Here is a 16,388-nt window from a genome sequence, read left to right as displayed (position 1 = left end):
GGCTGGGGGTCTGAACTGGGACCAAGTCCGGACCTTTGGGGCCCTGGGCAGGATAACATCAATTCCATTAGTGGGACCCTTACTGCATGCCTGACACAAGGGCTTCCAGGCATTTTCTTATTTAATCTGATCCTCATACCACCTCTAAAAGCTAGGAATAAAAATGTCTCCATTTTAAGGATGAGGAAACTGAAACTTAGGCTGAGCTGCCTAAAGATACACACAGCTGATGGATAAATGACAAAGCTGGGTCCAGAGGCCAGGCCCCTAACCACCAGACTCTCCTGCCTCCTGTCATGCTGGCCCAGAGGACATGTATCACGTCATAGAGCCCTCCAGGCTCCGAGCCAGTCTCTGGCTCCTCATAGCCTGCTAAGCCCCACCCAAGACACGCTCTCTCCATCCTGCATCAAGCCCTGGGCTGCAGCCCCCGGCCCTGAAATGCTACCGTCAGGGAGCCTCTGTTTCCAGCCCATCCCTCAGCCAACCTAAATACTCCTGCTTCTCCTTGGCCAGCTGCAGCCCCTGGGCCTCTAGGCTTTTGATCATGGCTTCTCCCAGCTGGGCATTCTTCCAAGTCCTGGGGAGGGAGGGCAGATGGGACAGGAGAGAAGAGGAAGAAACACAGAATCGTTAAAACAGAAGGGTGGAGGAGAAAGAGAGTGTGCATGGTGTGTACTCGCCATTCTTTCTCCTCCAGAATCCCAGCTCGCATTCACCTCGGCACCTGCGGCTCTGGGCACGCCACCAGCATCGATCAGTTACAGTCCCCGGAGGCTGGCCCAGGCTGCAAAGTGGGCCACCGTGGGCTGGGCCAACAGAACTTTGGGAGCAGGGAAGAGATTGCTTCCTGGGCTGCTTTCTACACCATTGAATGCCTACCACCTGGCACAAGGCCTGGCACGGGGCAGGCACTCAGCATTATTTGTGGAACTAAAAGCACGACCCAGCATGAATAGGCAGGTGCTGGGACAGGGGTTTGTGCGCAAATGGATAACGCTGGGCTGGAGGTTTCTGTGATCTGGACTCTGATGTACAAAGCACCAGCTCTGGTCTGAGCTAGGGTTAATTATGGGCCTGGGGAGATGAGACGGGTGTCGGGAGGCAGCCAAATCCTCCTAGTGATGCTGGGTTTGTTCCTGAGAGTTGGAGACAAACGGTGCCCACGTCTGCCACCTGTGACGCTAGACAAGCAAACTCACTTTGCTCAAAGCTCACTTAGGAGACCCCCCAAAGATGCTCGAAACCTGGTCTATCTCCTCTCCCCACAATAACCAGCTCCCACAGCCCTGTCCTCCCCACCCTGCCCTCTGCTAGGGTGCTCAGTGCCCACCGGGATCCCAGCAGAGAGGCAGGGAGATCAGGGTCGGCACAGCCCACACACTTTCCCCTTCTGGACCCTCAGGCTGACCCCTCCTGCCCGTGCACACTTACACCTTCCCAGACTCCTGCAGCATCTCCAGCCACTGGGTCTGCTCAAACTCTGACTCGGCAGCCAGCAAGATGTTCCCCTGCCAGGAAGAGGAGCCATGGTTGTGCCTGAGAGGAGGCCACCTTGAGGACCATGGAGGCCACGGCCAGGCCTCTGCAGGCCCTGATCTGCTCTCCCACCCGACATCCCCAAGTCACTGACACTCTTCCCAGGCCAGCCCACTGGAGGGGTTGCCCCTAGGGAGCCTGGGGTCCCAGAGAAGCTGCTCTGCCCTTGCTGAGCCCAGACCAAGGGGAGAGTCTTACTCACGTGGAAATCCTGGTGGGAGATTTTCATGGCGTAGGGCATGCTGGGCTCTTCCTTAGCCTCCACCAGGCAGCCCCCCAGAGGGATGACACCCTGAGAAAGAATCAGAAGAGGCACCCACCCCCCCCACACCCCCGCCCAGCCCAGGTCACTCAAGGCCTCTGGGATCCCTCAGCCGTAGTCAGGTGTTGCCCAGGGCCCGAGAGGAAGCCAGACCAGAACTTTCCCAGAAGGGGCACTGGAGGGCGGGTACCCAGGCCAGGAGGGGGCCAGGGTGGCTTGTGCCCCCAGAAGGACTTGTTTTCCAGATGCCCTGTTAGACCAGAGCAGGACAACAGATGGTACCCTACCCCTCAGGGGATACCAGCCCCCGTTGTCCCCACTGGGCCCTCCCCCGCTGTGGCCCTGGGGAGAGGGCCCCTCACCTTAGGATGTATATTGAAGTATTTGTTGGTTTCAAAGCTCTTTTTTTCACTCTCAGAGTAGTAAAGAAGAAAGCTCTCTTTGATGATGAAAAACCTATAGCAGGTGGTGGGGAAGGAGGGGCAACCAGGAGAGAAGGGGTGAGGTTTCTCGGGACAACAAGAGTGACCTTGAGGGGCCCACGCTCCCATGGGGAGCCCCTGGGGACACCAGTTCAGACTCATCCTCACCAACTCATGTGCCACATCCGGGCAAAGGCCTCTGCTGGTCAGTCACCCACCACCAGGCAGCCCAACACTTGCACCAGTGGAAGTGGGCACAAGAGGCCTTCAGTGGCTTCCACAACTGGCTCCTCCAGCCCCCTGAGCCGCCACACAGGTGGTATCTGTGGTCCTTCCCCTCAGGCACCTTCAGCCCCGTGAGCCATCATCTTGGTCCCTTAGGGTCTATCCCAGGAGAGGCAGAAGGAGGGCAAGAAGACACAGAATCCCAAGGTGGGTCTTTTGACAAGTGGTCCTGAAGACTGGCAATCAAATGGGGTGTGGGTACCAGGCTGGTGAGGCCAGGCCTGCCGCCTACATGTGACACCTGCATTGCCTCTGGGCTTAGTTGCTCCACAGCCTCCTTCTGGGATGTGGGTCTAACTTAGGATCTCTGGGCCCTTGGTGCTTTCTGACTTTGATGCCCACAGGTGGAGCACTGGACCCACCCTAGGGACTCTCACAGACCTCGTGCTTGGAGCTGACTAGGATAAGACACCAGGTGCCCTCCAGGGGAAGATCCAATTGGAGCTGAGAACCCCGAGGCTCTGGGACATTCAGAGTGGCTGGTTCCTTCCTCCCAGGGCCCCTGCTAATGTCACTGTTGGAGCCATGGGACTTGGGGGAGCCAGAAACAGCGCTCAGATAGGCTCATGACAGCCAACAGCGTGACTCTCCCCGGCTCTGTGTTCAGTGACACTGTATTGGTAGCTGATATCAGTCATACTGTATTTACACCATGAAAATCATCAAATGCTACAAATCAGTGCTGCACCCCACCCTGCTCCCAAGAGAGCCAGTTGTTAAATATTTATCAGCACAGCACTGGTTGGACACACCCTCTTGGGAGGGGCTTGAAAAGTTGCTGGCGAATCTCTGAAGGTGCCACCAGCCCTGGGACCCTTCCTGAGGCCACGGCTACAGCGGGAGGGTCGCTGGCATGGTTGACAGCTGCCGTCTCACCTCCCCTAGGGAAGGAGCTCAGCTCTGTCCTCTGCTGTGCGCCTCACACCAACCACGTTCTTTATCTGCACCGACCCTCTCTGCCCAGCCAGATACTGAGGGGAGCTGCGGATCTCAGAGGTGACATCCTGCTAATGCCAACTCTTCCCCCAGTGGAGGAAGAACACACGAATACCACCCTCTGCAGAACTGCAGGCACCTCCTGGGGCCCCCAGCGCCTGACCCCTGCCCACCTTCTTGGCCTTCCCACCACTCCTGCCGTTCAGCCTCTCTGCTCGAGGCGAGCACTGAGCTCACTGCCTACTGCCTGACTATGTTTTGCATGATCCTGCGAAGGAGACTGTGCAGCTCTCCCAGGAGTGCCCACTGGTTGAACCTGCCTCACCACCCTTGGTGACCAGCCCAGCCCACACTGCCGTCGGAGTTCCTCCCGCACTTGCTGACTGGCCATGCGCTTGGCACTTAGCTCCATAGCCACACCCCATGTGCTCATCTTGTCTGGAGGGGACACTGGGCTCCTAGAGGGCGGGCCATGGTCCCTCAGTCCTGTGGGACGAGAGATGTCCCCAGAGAGTTGCAAGGGAAATTAAGACCACAGACCTGCCACTTGTCAGCTGCGGGGCCTTGGGCAAGTAAGCTCACCTCTCTGAGCGTCAATGTATTCACCTGTAGGATGAGGGTGAGAACACCGACCTCATCTGATTATTGAGAGGATCAAGTGAGACTGTGCTCAGCACTCTGCCAATTTACAGGAGACCCGGGACAGGGCTGAGTGACGCATTCCCATGGTCCCATTACCCACAGGAAAATGGGAGGCAGCCACCTGCTGGGGACCCTTCTCCTCCCTTTTCAATGGCTTCTGAAATACTGCTATGGACTGAACTGTGTTCCCCCAGATTCATATGTTGAAGCCCTAACCCCCAATGTGACTGTATCTGGAGATGGGGTCTCTGGGCAGTAATTAAGGTTAAATGAGGTCAGGAAGTAGGGCCATAATCCAACATGCCTGTGGCCTTCCAGGAGGAAGCATCTGCTCTCCCACTCTGCCACTTGAGAACAAAGTGAGAAGGCAGCCGTCTGCAAGCCAGGAAGAGGGTCCTTACCAGAACCTGCCTATGTCAGCACCTGATCTCAGACTTCCAGCCTCCAAGAACAGCGAGAAAATAAATTTCTGTTGTTTAGCAGAAGGGTTTAACAGTTTGACTGTTTACTCAGTCTGTGGCATTTGCCTGAGCTGACTAAGATAAATACCTTCGTGCCTTCCTGATACTTCTGGAGCACCCTCCTCACTCAGAGCAAAGCACTGTGTCAGGGATGGGTGCGGGTGGCAGGCAGAAGAAGGTCACTAGACGGGACTCTGGAGGGAAACAATCTCCATCCCTCAAGCCACAGCCTCAAGCAAGCTCCCAGCCTCACTGAGTCTTTCCTTCAAAGCTCCTCTATAAAAAAAAAAAAAAAAAAATCTCCTCTATAAAATGAGGGTGCAGATATCTGTCTCTTGGGCCTGCTATGAAGATACATTCATTGATTCAGCAAAGAATCGCTGCACTCCCACCTATGCCAGGCAATGTTCTGGGTGTTGGGGATAGAGTTGTGGACAAGAGACATGCAAATATGTCCCCATAGAGCTGATACTTGAGTGAGTGTGTGTAGTGGGAAGGCAGATGGTAAATAAGTAAGAAAGAAATGCCATGTACTAGACATCCATAAGTGCTATGGAGGAAAATAAAACAGGGTAAGTGACAGGGTGAGGGGTGAGTCGGGGAGGTTTTGATATTAAACAGAATGGTCAGGAAGAGCCTGAAGGTAATATTTGCGGAGAGGTTAGTGTTCCAGGCAGAGGAACTGCAGGCACAAAGGCCCTGGGGTCGGAAGTGTGCCTGGCTCTGGAAGGAACTGCGGCTGCAGCATGGCTGCAGCAGAGGGAACCAGGTAGAAAGTAGATTGTGTAAGAGCCTGTTGGCTACTGTAATAACATTAATGATAAAGCTAATGTTTACTTAGCACTTGTCCCAAGCCATGCCTTATTCCAAGCAGTTACCTCTGTTAATTCATTTAATACTCACTATTATCCTATGAGGCAGGTGTCTGCATTTCTATGGACAGAAATGAAGTAGAAAGGTGACACAACCTGCTGAAAGTCAGACTGCTAGCTGTTAGAGGCTGGTTTTTCCTCTAAGAGGGACAGCCACTGAGGGTTTTGAGAGGGGTGACATGATCTGACTCACACTGCAAAAGGTTCAGCCTGGCTGCTGGGCTGAGAACAGATTGTTGGCGGGGAGTGTCGGGGAGGGGGGGGAGGCACAGGGATCCATTAGTGGTCACAAGAGGGACAAGAAAGGATCCGGTGGATAAAGGCACATAAAGTCCTCCGCACTTGTCTGCCACACAGGATGTGTCCCCAGATGTCACGGCCCTCCTCCCCTTGCCCTCTGAAGGAGGGCACAGAGAGGCAGGGGAAGACAGATGTCCAGGGTAGCCTTTGTTCCACACCAGCCAGACTTCAGCAGGCCTCAGGGCCCCCATGGCTGCAGGGGTTGTGAAGGGCCCATGCGGCATGCATGCCAAGACTGGCCTTGCTGCAGCTGCTCTCGGTTTGGTTTGGGTAGGGGTGAGGGTCACGGGGAGGGGAGCAGGCACGGACCTGGAGGAGGAGGGCGACTCCCTGGCTGGTAAGGAAGAGGATGGCCCAAGAAAGGGCATATTCGGCAAGCACACTTTGAGGACCCAAAGGGCTGGCTTTGCTTATAACCCAGCCTCAGTGCCTGCCCGCTGCTCCAGCTGATGACTCTCAGCTTCACCTCAGCAGGTGGGGGCCCAGGGCCTGAGTGCCCCTGCACAGAAGGACACTTCCTCTTCCTGCCCCTTTCTCCGAAGTCCCCTTACTCCCAGGCCTCTCATTCTGACTGCAAGCCAGGGACTGCCTCCTTCTGTGCCCTGCAGAGTTGGGCTGGCTGAGTAAGGGCCAGAGATAGTCACTGATTACTTAGCTGTTCTCATGTACTGGCTTCCATGCAGAACGTACGTATCAGTATTTGATCCGTGTAACAATCCTGGAAGGTAGGGCTTTTTGTTCCCATTTTACAGATGTGGAAACTGAGGCTTAGAGGTGAAGTAACACATGCAAGGTCACACAGCCAGGGCAGAGGTGGAGCTGGGACTGGAACCCAAAGACAACAGCCCCTGCTTCTATACCCACACCACACTGTCTTGGGAGCTGCTCTGGTCTTCGTGCCAGCACCTGGGCAGGAAACAGATGGGCCAAAGGCAATAGGTGTTAAGGCTGGGTTAGTCAAGGGTCAGAGCTCTGCCACCTACCAGCAATGTGACCAGGGCAAGTCCCCTGATCTCTCTAGGTCTCAGGTCCCCCAGAGTAACTTGAGGATAATAATAGTACGTACGTCTCTTAGGGTTGTCGGGATAATGAAATGAGTTTGTTCACATAAAGACTTCGAACATTGTGAGACACATGGTAAATATTCCTTAAGTGTTTACTTTTATTACTACTATTTTATTTATTATTATTAGGTTCAATGTCTGCCGCAGCCTCCCCTGACCTCCTTTCCCATTTGTGCTCACAAAAGCTCCTACTAGCAGGAGCTCTTGGCTCCAGCCCAGCTGGCCAGCTCACTGTCCTCCAAACACACAGCACTTTCCTGCATTTGCCCCTCCCTCCTGTCCAAGGCCCACCCTTCTATCCAGGCCAACTTCAGTCCTGGGCGAAGCTTTGTCTCCAGCCCTAGCCCTCAGGGCCCCCCTGTCCAGCCCACTGTGCTGTGGTGAAGCCCAGAGAGTGTGTGTGAGTCTGTGTCTGGGGGGCGTCAGTGTCTACCCTGGCTGCCTCTTCTCTCTGGTTTTAAAGAATTTAAGTATTTTCACCTCTAGATTAAGGAACATTTATGAGGTACCAAGACACTCATTTTTCTAAGTGTTTTATTGACATTATCTTGTTTAAATCTCTCATAACAATTCTAAGAGATGGGGGTGTCTGTTTTTCCATTTCACTGGTGAGGAAACTGAGGCACAGAAAGATTCAGCAACTAGCAAAGGGCAAACTGGGAACTCAGCTCTGTCTGCCTGTTACTCAACCAGGTTCGTTTGCCTGACGCGCAGCAAGCCAAATGCTGAGAGGCCGAGGTTTGCAGCAGAGAAAGGGGCATATGCGTAGTGGCCGGTAGCTCCTGTTATGTATATATTAATACCACATTGGAAGTTAAAACCTACTGAGAGAAAATTAGACAACTTGGCTCCAACAAGGGTCATCACGAGAACCTGGATTCGATCTCTTGGGAAATATCTTCTTATGGATACCAACAGGAATAAGGTCGATATTTGAGGGATTACTTAAACCGTCATTTTTTGTGTGCTTGCTAGGACTTATACTCCTTCTTGCTAAAACTCTGTACTTGCTCTTTGCCACGCATCCTTAAGCCCCAAGTTCTAATTCATACGATGATCATTCAACATAAAGACCCAGACCACCACCCCACCCCACCCCCGCCAAAAAAAAAAAAAGACCCAGACCCAAAGCCTTGGTCCCATATTTGCAATCAAGTGCAAAACAATTCCATTCCTCAGATCCTCTGTAGGCCTTCGCCCCTTAACAGCAGAAAGTAGGCCTCTTCCCTCAAGACTGAGGAATTGGACCAAAAGATAGGGGAGGACACGGGGCTTCCCTGGTGGTGCAGTGGTTGAGAATCTGCCTGCTAATGTAGGGGACACGGGTTCAAGCCCTGGTCTGGGAGGATCCCACATGCCGCAGAGCAACTAGGCCCGTGAGCCACAACTACTGAGCCTGCGCGTCTGGAGCCTGTGCTCCGCAACAAGAGAGGCCGCAATAGTGAGAGGCCCGCGCACCGTGATGAAGAGTGGCCCCCGCTTGCCGCAACTAGAGAAAGCCCTAGCACAGACACGAAGACCCAACACAGCCAAAAATTAATTAATTAATTAATTTTTAAAAAAAAGATAGGGGAGGACTGAAACTGTGCCCCATAGGGTTAAAAACCCATAACAGAAACTGGTGACTAACAGAAACTCCTGAGCTTGTCTTACAGAACTGCAGATAAGGGAACGGCTTCTTTTAAACCCCTCTGCTTGTCACACAACGAAACCTGATGAAACCGGAGGGACCCAACCCAGCGGATCCGAGTCTGCACAGAACAGACTTGCTTGCCCCATAGGTGATCTTTTGACGTCACAGCCCCAAATTCCCCTACGGTTCATACCAAACTCACCTGGAATTGGCACATGCGTCCCATGAAGAAGTCTGTAACTCAGATACGCCTGCGCAGAACATCAATTTCCTCACCTCTTCCCTCCAATCACCTCTCCCCAAGCCTCAGACCACCCTGTTTGTTTATACCATAAATACCCCAAGCTCCTTGCCTTCGGGGAGACAAATTTGAGATTTATTCTCCCGTCTCCTCGCTTGCTGCCTTGTGAATAAAACTTGCCTCTGCTGTAAATCTGGGTGGCTCAGTGCTTGGCTTGCTGTGCGTCGGGCAAACAAACCTGGTTGGGTAACACGCTGACAGAGCTCAGGTTCTCAGCTGCTGTGCTCTCTGACGCCTGGCCCCCTCATCACTGCACTTGTCTCTCCTCATCGCTTCAGACCTGACATTGTTGTTTGCCTTCTTAGAGCTTCTGTCTGCAAAGTGACTGTAAGCTCCTGGCCGGCTCAGGTCAGAGAGCGTGAATGAATCACCTGGTACAGCCTGGGCCCTGGGGCCTGATGATTTCCTGCCCTCAGGGAGCAAATGCAGGAGCGAGAGTTGTATAAATCAATAATGTGAGAACTACTCAATGTCTATCAAGCTCCTTGTTTGTGCCAGGCACTGTTTTAGTAACACCAGAATGTTTGTCAACTACTCATTCCTCACCGTGAGCTAGATGAGGTAAGTGGAGAACAGAGAGGTTAAGTAACATGCCCCAGGTTACACAGCTGGTAAGTGGGGAGCTGGGATCACTACAAAGCACCAGGGTACCCCGTGACATTGTAAGTTTGTATGAGACACCGGAAGAGTACAGACCAGTGAGGAACAAATGGTTTGGGTGTCCAGCCAAGGGAGTGGCAAGTGAGAGGAGGTGACAACTGAGCAGGGTTTGGAAGCATGAATAGGAGTATCTGGGAAACTGAGGGGAAGAGGAAAGGGGAGATGCATTCCAGACAGAAGGAACAGCAGATGCAACGATTAGTGTGTTCGAGGTTATCGGAATATGTCTGGCATTACTGGCAGGTAAGTGCCAAAGGGGTGGGCAGTGGTGTGGGGGGAGGGAGAGTAGGGGGTGAGTCAAGGTCAAAGAGAGAAGTGGGGACCAGACCAGGGTGGGGCGTGTGGTCCTTGTGAGAAGGTGGGGCTGCTTCTTGCAGATGAAGGGAGCTGCCAGTGGGTTTCAAACGGCACTTGTGAGGTCAAATTGCAGTTGTAGACCTGGAGATGGTGGCTTTGAGGGCTCCACACCCGGGCAAAGGCGCAGATTAGAGTTATTGGTTATAACAGAGTTATTGGTTATTGCTGATAAGCATCAGCAGGGCTTGTTGAATAGACAAGAGTGGGGAGAGCAGAGTCTGGGATGACATGAGGGCCAGGACACTAGCTTAGGTGACAGGGTGGACACAGGTGCAGTCCAAGCTGAACTAGGGAACCTTCCTAAGCTATGCCTCCACCTTTACTCCCCTCCTCAGTGCTCTGAAGGTGACAAGGGCTCAAGCAGAGCTTGATAGCTAACATAGGCCTCACAGTTGATCCAGCTGGAATTGAGCGGAAAAATGTTACTTAGACCCACAGGTACCTTCTAGGCTGGGTGGGTCCTGGCAAAGAAAGGCCCATCTACTCTGCCGAGCTCCTTAATGTTTGGAGATGCAAAAGCCAAGTGTGGGCGTACAGGCTGGAAAGGGCTTTGCATCACAGAGTGAGAGAAACTTGGAGTTGGGGGAAATCCTGGAGGGCGGTGGGGAGGAGGGGTGATGGGAGAATGCAGAGGAGAGAGGATGCAGGCAAGATGCAAGAGCCCCGGTCCTACAGGGTCAAGAGATAGCAGTGAACAATCCCAGCTCTGATGGTAGTGAGATGCGGTGCCTGGAAAGCTTGAGAAACTAGGGAGCTGAGCCTCAGCTAGGTGCTTGCACCTCTGGGATTTAAATGCCTCCTCCACCCTGCTCTTTGCCAAACCTTCCCCTCAGCACAGTCTCCTAGACCCCCAAAGACCTTGTGTGGAGGCTGGTGCATCTGTGTGGCGGGGGGATGGGCGCGAAGACGGAGGAACGAGCCGGGGTCCATATCTGCTAGTGCAACAAGAAGCATCTACACTGGGCAGCCAATTCATCCACAGATAAGGAAACAAGAGTGTAGAGCCCCTCGGGGATTAGCAGAAACCCTGTGCAGGCTTTACACTTCCTCAAGTCTTCCTGTGGGATGAGACCTTGGGCCAGACGTCTCACTCTCAAGAGGGCAGCCAGAGCCCAGCGGACACACGAGCTGCCCATGGGTTACATTTCACGGGAAGGCGGGATACGCAGCCTGGCTGCCCCTTCTTCCCTGGGCACAAACGTCCAGAACAGAACCAGCACACAGGCTCCCCCATCCCTGAGCCCCTCAGGCACTGAGAACGGGGGTGTGGGGTTTGAAGCCAGGTAAACCCTAGAGCCAGGGAAGGACAGCTTATCAGAGGTGTCCCTTTCAGAAGTGGCAGAAGGAAGGTAGAAGTGACACAGGCCTCAGCACGTGTCCCTTTTCATTCTTTCCGGGTGGCCTTGTATGCTCAGGGGAGGCTCATCCTGGCCTCTGCCACTTGCCTGGCTCTAGGTCTGAGATGACAGGACAGGAGGGATCCTGCCTGTGAAGTACTGATACATGGGTGATGACAAGTTAGGGTTTATGCAGAGATCATCAAGTCCAAGGGGCTCCAAAAAATGTGAGCGGGATTCTTCAAACAACATAGTAAAGACGAGCTTACTAGGTCAAGCAGATAACAGGGCAGAGGCACTGGGTGAAGTGGGAGGGGGCCTTGGAGCCCCGCCTTCTCTCCCCACCCCCCTGCGGTGGAGTCGAGGCAGTTGTAGAATCACCATGGAACAGAGTTCAAAAGCCACAATTTGATCCATTTCCATTCTGTGGATGAGACACTGCCAGCCAGTGAGATGTGACACAGCCATGCCTCGGCCTGAGTCATGTGGCTGGTCACCGGCAGAGCTGGGACTGGAACTCAGAGGTCCTGCCTCTAAGCATGGGTTCACCTGCCACCAACGGCCACAGCTGCTCTCAAAAGAAACGGCTTTATATTTCCAAGTCTTGGACATAAGGAAGTTGAATTGCCTGAAAGGGTTCTGGCCCCCATTTTCAAACAGGCCATCAACAGCCTCTAAGGCCAGCTCCTTGGGAGTGCGGGGAGAGGAAGGAGTGTGTCTTGTTTGCACAACCGACTCATTTAACTTTGGTGCAGGCGAATCATCACAGGACCGCAGTGAAGCCTGAAATAATGGGTGTTAATTTCATCTTACAGCTGTGCTGCGATCCGGAGAGTGTACCCATCTCCTTAAGCTAAGGACTCCGTGTAACCTCGATGTCACCACCTCAGAACGGGCGGCGTGCGATGGACAGAGGGATCTGGGGAGGTCCCTCAGCTGCCACCTAGCCACTGCCTACCACCAAATGCTGTCCTTCTAAAAGAAGTTTGGAGAACACAAGTTGATTATAAAAAGAGGGGCCTGCAGGCACCCTCCGGCTGGGATAGAACAAGCAGAAATGCTGCAGCTGTGCTGGGGGGACACCTCCCAGTCAGCTGTGAGAAACGCTACATGAGCCAGAAAGTGAGACCAAATCCCAGTGTCACTAGCGTGACGCAGAGCCTAGTGCATGGAGGTGATACGCTAGCTCTTCCTCTCAGCCCTTTGGGACAGCTCAGTATCGCAGTGTCACCTTTAGGAAGCGGTGCTCAGAGCCAAAGAGGAAACTCCCGGACCCAAATCTCTGTGTGAAGAAAGTCTCCCCAGGTCTTTTTGGTATGACGACCACCAACTGCACAGATCATCTTTCCACACCTGCGCAGGTTGTGGCCTGAGATTTGGGAAATTAGGCCACTGTCTCCATGGTTGCCCTGGCACTTAGTGGACACCGTGAGTCTCAGCTCCCTGAGGCAGGACCCACCGATGTTCCACAGGAGTGAGCTGCTGCTGGGCTGGGCTCAGGGCCCACTGGTCACCTTACACCTGGGGGGCTGGGGGAGGAGGGACGGGAGTGTAGACGCTCCTGCTGCAGGAAGGAAGGGGCTGGGCCCGCCTCATCAGGGGCTCCAGCCTTGGGAGGTGCTGGGAGGGATTTGGGAGAGGGACTGGAATGCCAGGGAAGGTATGAAACCCTGAGAGAGAGCTGGCCTGTCTGCTGGACCAGCCCTACCACGGGGCTGACACCAGCCAAGGCAGAGATGCTCCACTCCCTTCCTCCTTGTCTCTGAGCACCCGCATCTCCACTGCTCACAGGTTAGGGGGAGGACAGACTCGTCCACCTTGCCCTCTAGACACCTCTTCCAGATCCTCTTATCTCTGCTAAGGAATGCTTTTGATTCCTTTCTCTTTTTGTTGTTCATGGGAAAAAAGCTGACCCTTCAGCTCAAAGGCACCTTCCCACCCCGGGAAGGGCAGGACTGCTGGGGCACCAGGAGCTGGAGGCACAGCCCTGAAACAGACCCTGAGCGGAAGAGGTTTTACAGAACCCAGCCGGCCACAGCCGCTCCCAACCTGCCCGTTCGTTACTTATGTGGCTCGGGAGCCTTTCCAGGGCCCCTCCTCTTAGCTGTCACTCTCCCAGGGCATCGATCGCCCTAATGGCAAGGCAGTGGCGGGCCTGAGCTGCCCGTTCCCAGGCCTTCCTGCGGCTGCTAATTAGCTGGAGTCCACAGACTCCACTTCACAAATGGGGAACTGGGACCCAGGGGCCCCTGCTGGGCATTGAAAGGGAGCTAAGCTTAGTATCATGCCTCCCCCATCCCAGACCCTCTCTGGCTGGCTGTTGCTGATCCTAGGCTAAATCATGTGTGTGTGTGTATGTGTGTGTGTGTATGTGTGTGTGTGTGGTGTGTTCCCAGAACTGTGAACATGCACAGAGGCCTAGAGTGGGCAGGGGGAATGTTAGTTCTTTCCTGAGTCCCAGGGGAAGGGGAGTCTTTTCACAGTGGCGACTCCAGAATTCCCACAAAGGAAGGGAACAGAAGTGACAGTCTCCTTGGAAGGGGGCTGGAGGCCTTGACTTTGCAGGGCATGTACGCTGTTCTGACTTGGATTGGACGGTTTCTGAGTGGCTGTAGGGGTGGAGATTCTTGGGGTGGGGGCACTACAGCTCTCCAAGGCCCCCTTGGCTCCATCACTGTGCTTTTAGCTGGAGCTTTTGTCCCCAGCACCTCCCAGCCCTGGAATCAACTGTAGCTGCAGGGGCCAGCTACCTCACCTGTGGGTGAGGGGGGCTAGGGGACAGAACCTGAGGGTTGCAGACCCCTAGCATTTACTAGGGATGCAATCAGGTGAAAATGCCTGGAAAGAGATATCTTGGATGTCCAGAGGTAATACCAAGGACAGCAGCCAGACCCAGTGGAGGAGTGTGGGCTGCCTGCAGCAGCTGAGGTAGAAGTGGTGATGGGGCACTCTGCTAATGGTTCTTAAAGTTATAAGCAGCCTTCCCACCACCACTCGGGCGCCCTGGAAGAGACAAGCTAGCTCCTGGCACTTGGGAACTGCAGCTCAGACAGCACAGCCCTGGAAACCCCTCACAAGATGCTCACCACGCTGCCCCAGGCCTCCATCCAGGGGATCAGAGATAAGCTGAACTTTGGAGGAACTCAAGGAGCCTACATCCCATTAAACCTCAGAGTGAAATCCAGCAGAACTAACAGGGTTTCGCAAAAGTATGCGAAACCAGGTATGTAAAATGTGAAACACCATCCACAGCTCTGTTTGTTCTGTGGTCTTGCAGACGTATTAAATTATTCATCAAAACAGAACATCAGAACCAACCACTACCATGTCTCCGTGAACTGTGTTCCTGGGAACATATGAAGCCCCCCCTGCTCAGGGGCAGACTCATAGTGTGGGTTGGGAAGGGGCATCTAGACACAATCCTAGTTTCCTGGGCAGGATCATGACTCCAGGGAGGGGCCAATCAGGGTCTGAGTTCACTAGGCCATTCCATAGCAAACCTCAGAACTGAGATGGGCTTGAAGATGAAAGCTGTCCAGAAGGTGTCCCATTGCTCCTGAAACCAGCATTGGGAGCTTCCTGCAAATTCAGGGCTGTGAACTCCCCCTTCCTCCAATACCTTCCAGGCTCATTTATGAGTGGAAAGCAGCTACTGATGTCTGGGGAGTGTGGCCTATGAGTTGGGACCAGGAAGCTGATGCTGAAAGACCCAGGCTGCTCTGACCTTCCCAACCACTCCTTCCAAGGGATCCATCCTTCTAACAGGACCAGTCCATCCTTTCCCCCACTTTCCTCAGTCTCTGCCCCATCTCCCTTGAAATATATGCATTTCAAGGGACAGTTGGAGGGGTTCCCAGCATCACTCCTCCAGGGGTGGGCACAGAGCCTTCTAGGCCCTTCTTCCTTCTCCTGGCCGGTGCCTTTCAGAAGCTCTCTCAGTGTATGTACCAGTTGGGGGTAGGCGGGAGTGGGGGGTGGGATGTAGGACACCCATGTCCCACCTTCAGTGCACTTCCAGAAGCCTGGAGCAGGGGAGTTGTGAAGATGATGGAACGGCAGTGGGGCTCCCAGGAGGCTATCTTTGGCTGGAGACAGGGCTTCTTCCTCCGCAGCAGAGTATGGCCCAATCTGACCCAGCTGGGCTCCTACCACGGCCACGACCTCTTCAGCCCACATCCACTCTCCCCAACCCGACTTAAATCCATTCCGCAGAGAACTCAGCGGTCCCACCCCAGCTCGACCAGCCTCCGGCAGAGATGACCCAGCCCAGGCTGGGATCCACATCTTCCAGGAGGAGCCAGCGTAGAGTGAAATGGGGCGAGGCCAAGGTCACAAAAGAACGCAGAGGTAGGACGGTAATGAAGGGTTTGGTAGGGGGTCCTTCGGCCCTGGCTCCCTCCCCCGGCGGTCCTCACCGGGAGCGGTAGGGGCACTCACCGTCGAGACCACTTGGCCGACGGCCTCCCGAAGGGCCGCTTCCACAGCACACCATAGAGCTGCACTTTGGTGCTGATGTCCAGCGCGTCCGAGTCAGCCTGCTCCAGAGACGGCGAGGGCGACACCGAGTTGGACTTGGACGTGAACATCCTGCTTCAGCGGGGCTGCCCCAGCCGGGCCCACCCGCTCCCCGGGGCCGGCACGGATGCGGGGCTCCGGGCGAGGGCGGGCGCGGCGGGCGGCTGCGGGGCAGCGGCGGCGGCGGGCGCCTCCGGGCGCCGTCGGGGCGCGTCGCAGCCGGCGGAGACGCGGGGCGGCCCCAACCGAGAGCTGCTGCGTTAAAGCGCGCGGGGCCCGGAGCGCCGCGGCAACTGGCGAGGGGCGCGCAGCCTGCGGCTCGGGCTCGGGGCTGCGCCGGGCCAGGCGGGAACTCGGCGGGGAGGGAGGCTCAGTCTCCAGCCAGCAGCATCGCCCACCCCCCTCCCTGAGACAGCCCCAATTCTGGTGGCCCCGATTGGCTGGGAGGGGCAGGTGAGCTGGCTGGAGGCCGGCCGCGAGCGCCAATCAGTGCGGGCGCCGGCGGGAGGGCCGGGCTCCGTGCGTCCGGAAGGCCCCGGCGGGTCGCCCGGCCCCGAGACGAGGCCCCAGCACTTCCCCACCCCCGCCCCGCGTACCCATTTCTCCCCCGGGTTCCCTCTCGGTTGCAGCGCCCACATCGAAACCGGGAACACGTCTCCTTTGTGATGGGCTTGGAGTCACTGCTGCAGATCCCTACTCGCTCTGGGTGGGGGAGAGCAGATGATCGGGCTTGGAATCCCAGCTCAGTCCTTACATGACTCCGTGAAGCTGCGGTGAGCCTCAGTTTTCTCTCCTGTGGAGC

The 16,388-nt window shown here is 55.1% G+C and overlaps 1 protein-coding gene across 1 annotated transcript in view; it reads right to left on the bottom strand.

The window, feature by feature from the left end:
• The window catches only part of PLEKHD1 (pleckstrin homology and coiled-coil domain containing D1), a gene marked incomplete at both ends in the record, with an annotated part of 28,875 nt that extends 13,218 nt beyond the window's left edge, over window positions 1-15,657 (bottom strand). The window contains 5 exons of the mRNA XM_082617998.1: window positions 489-580; window positions 1,435-1,511; window positions 1,742-1,831; window positions 2,164-2,257; window positions 15,509-15,657. Coding sequence (XP_082474124.1) covers window positions 489-580; window positions 1,435-1,511; window positions 1,742-1,831; window positions 2,164-2,257; window positions 15,509-15,657 — 502 coding nt within the window. The remainder of the gene's footprint in view (window positions 1-488; window positions 581-1,434; window positions 1,512-1,741; window positions 1,832-2,163; window positions 2,258-15,508) is intronic.
• Window positions 15,658-16,388: the final 731 nt, after the last annotated feature.

Source organism: Mesoplodon mirus, assembly GCF_964341445.2.
Source record: "Mesoplodon mirus genome assembly, chromosome: 4".
Classification (NCBI taxonomy): Eukaryota; Metazoa; Chordata; class Mammalia; order Artiodactyla; family Ziphiidae; genus Mesoplodon; species Mesoplodon mirus.
Note: the sequence above shows the minus strand (reverse complement) of the source record. Positions and strands in the feature narration are given on the sequence as shown.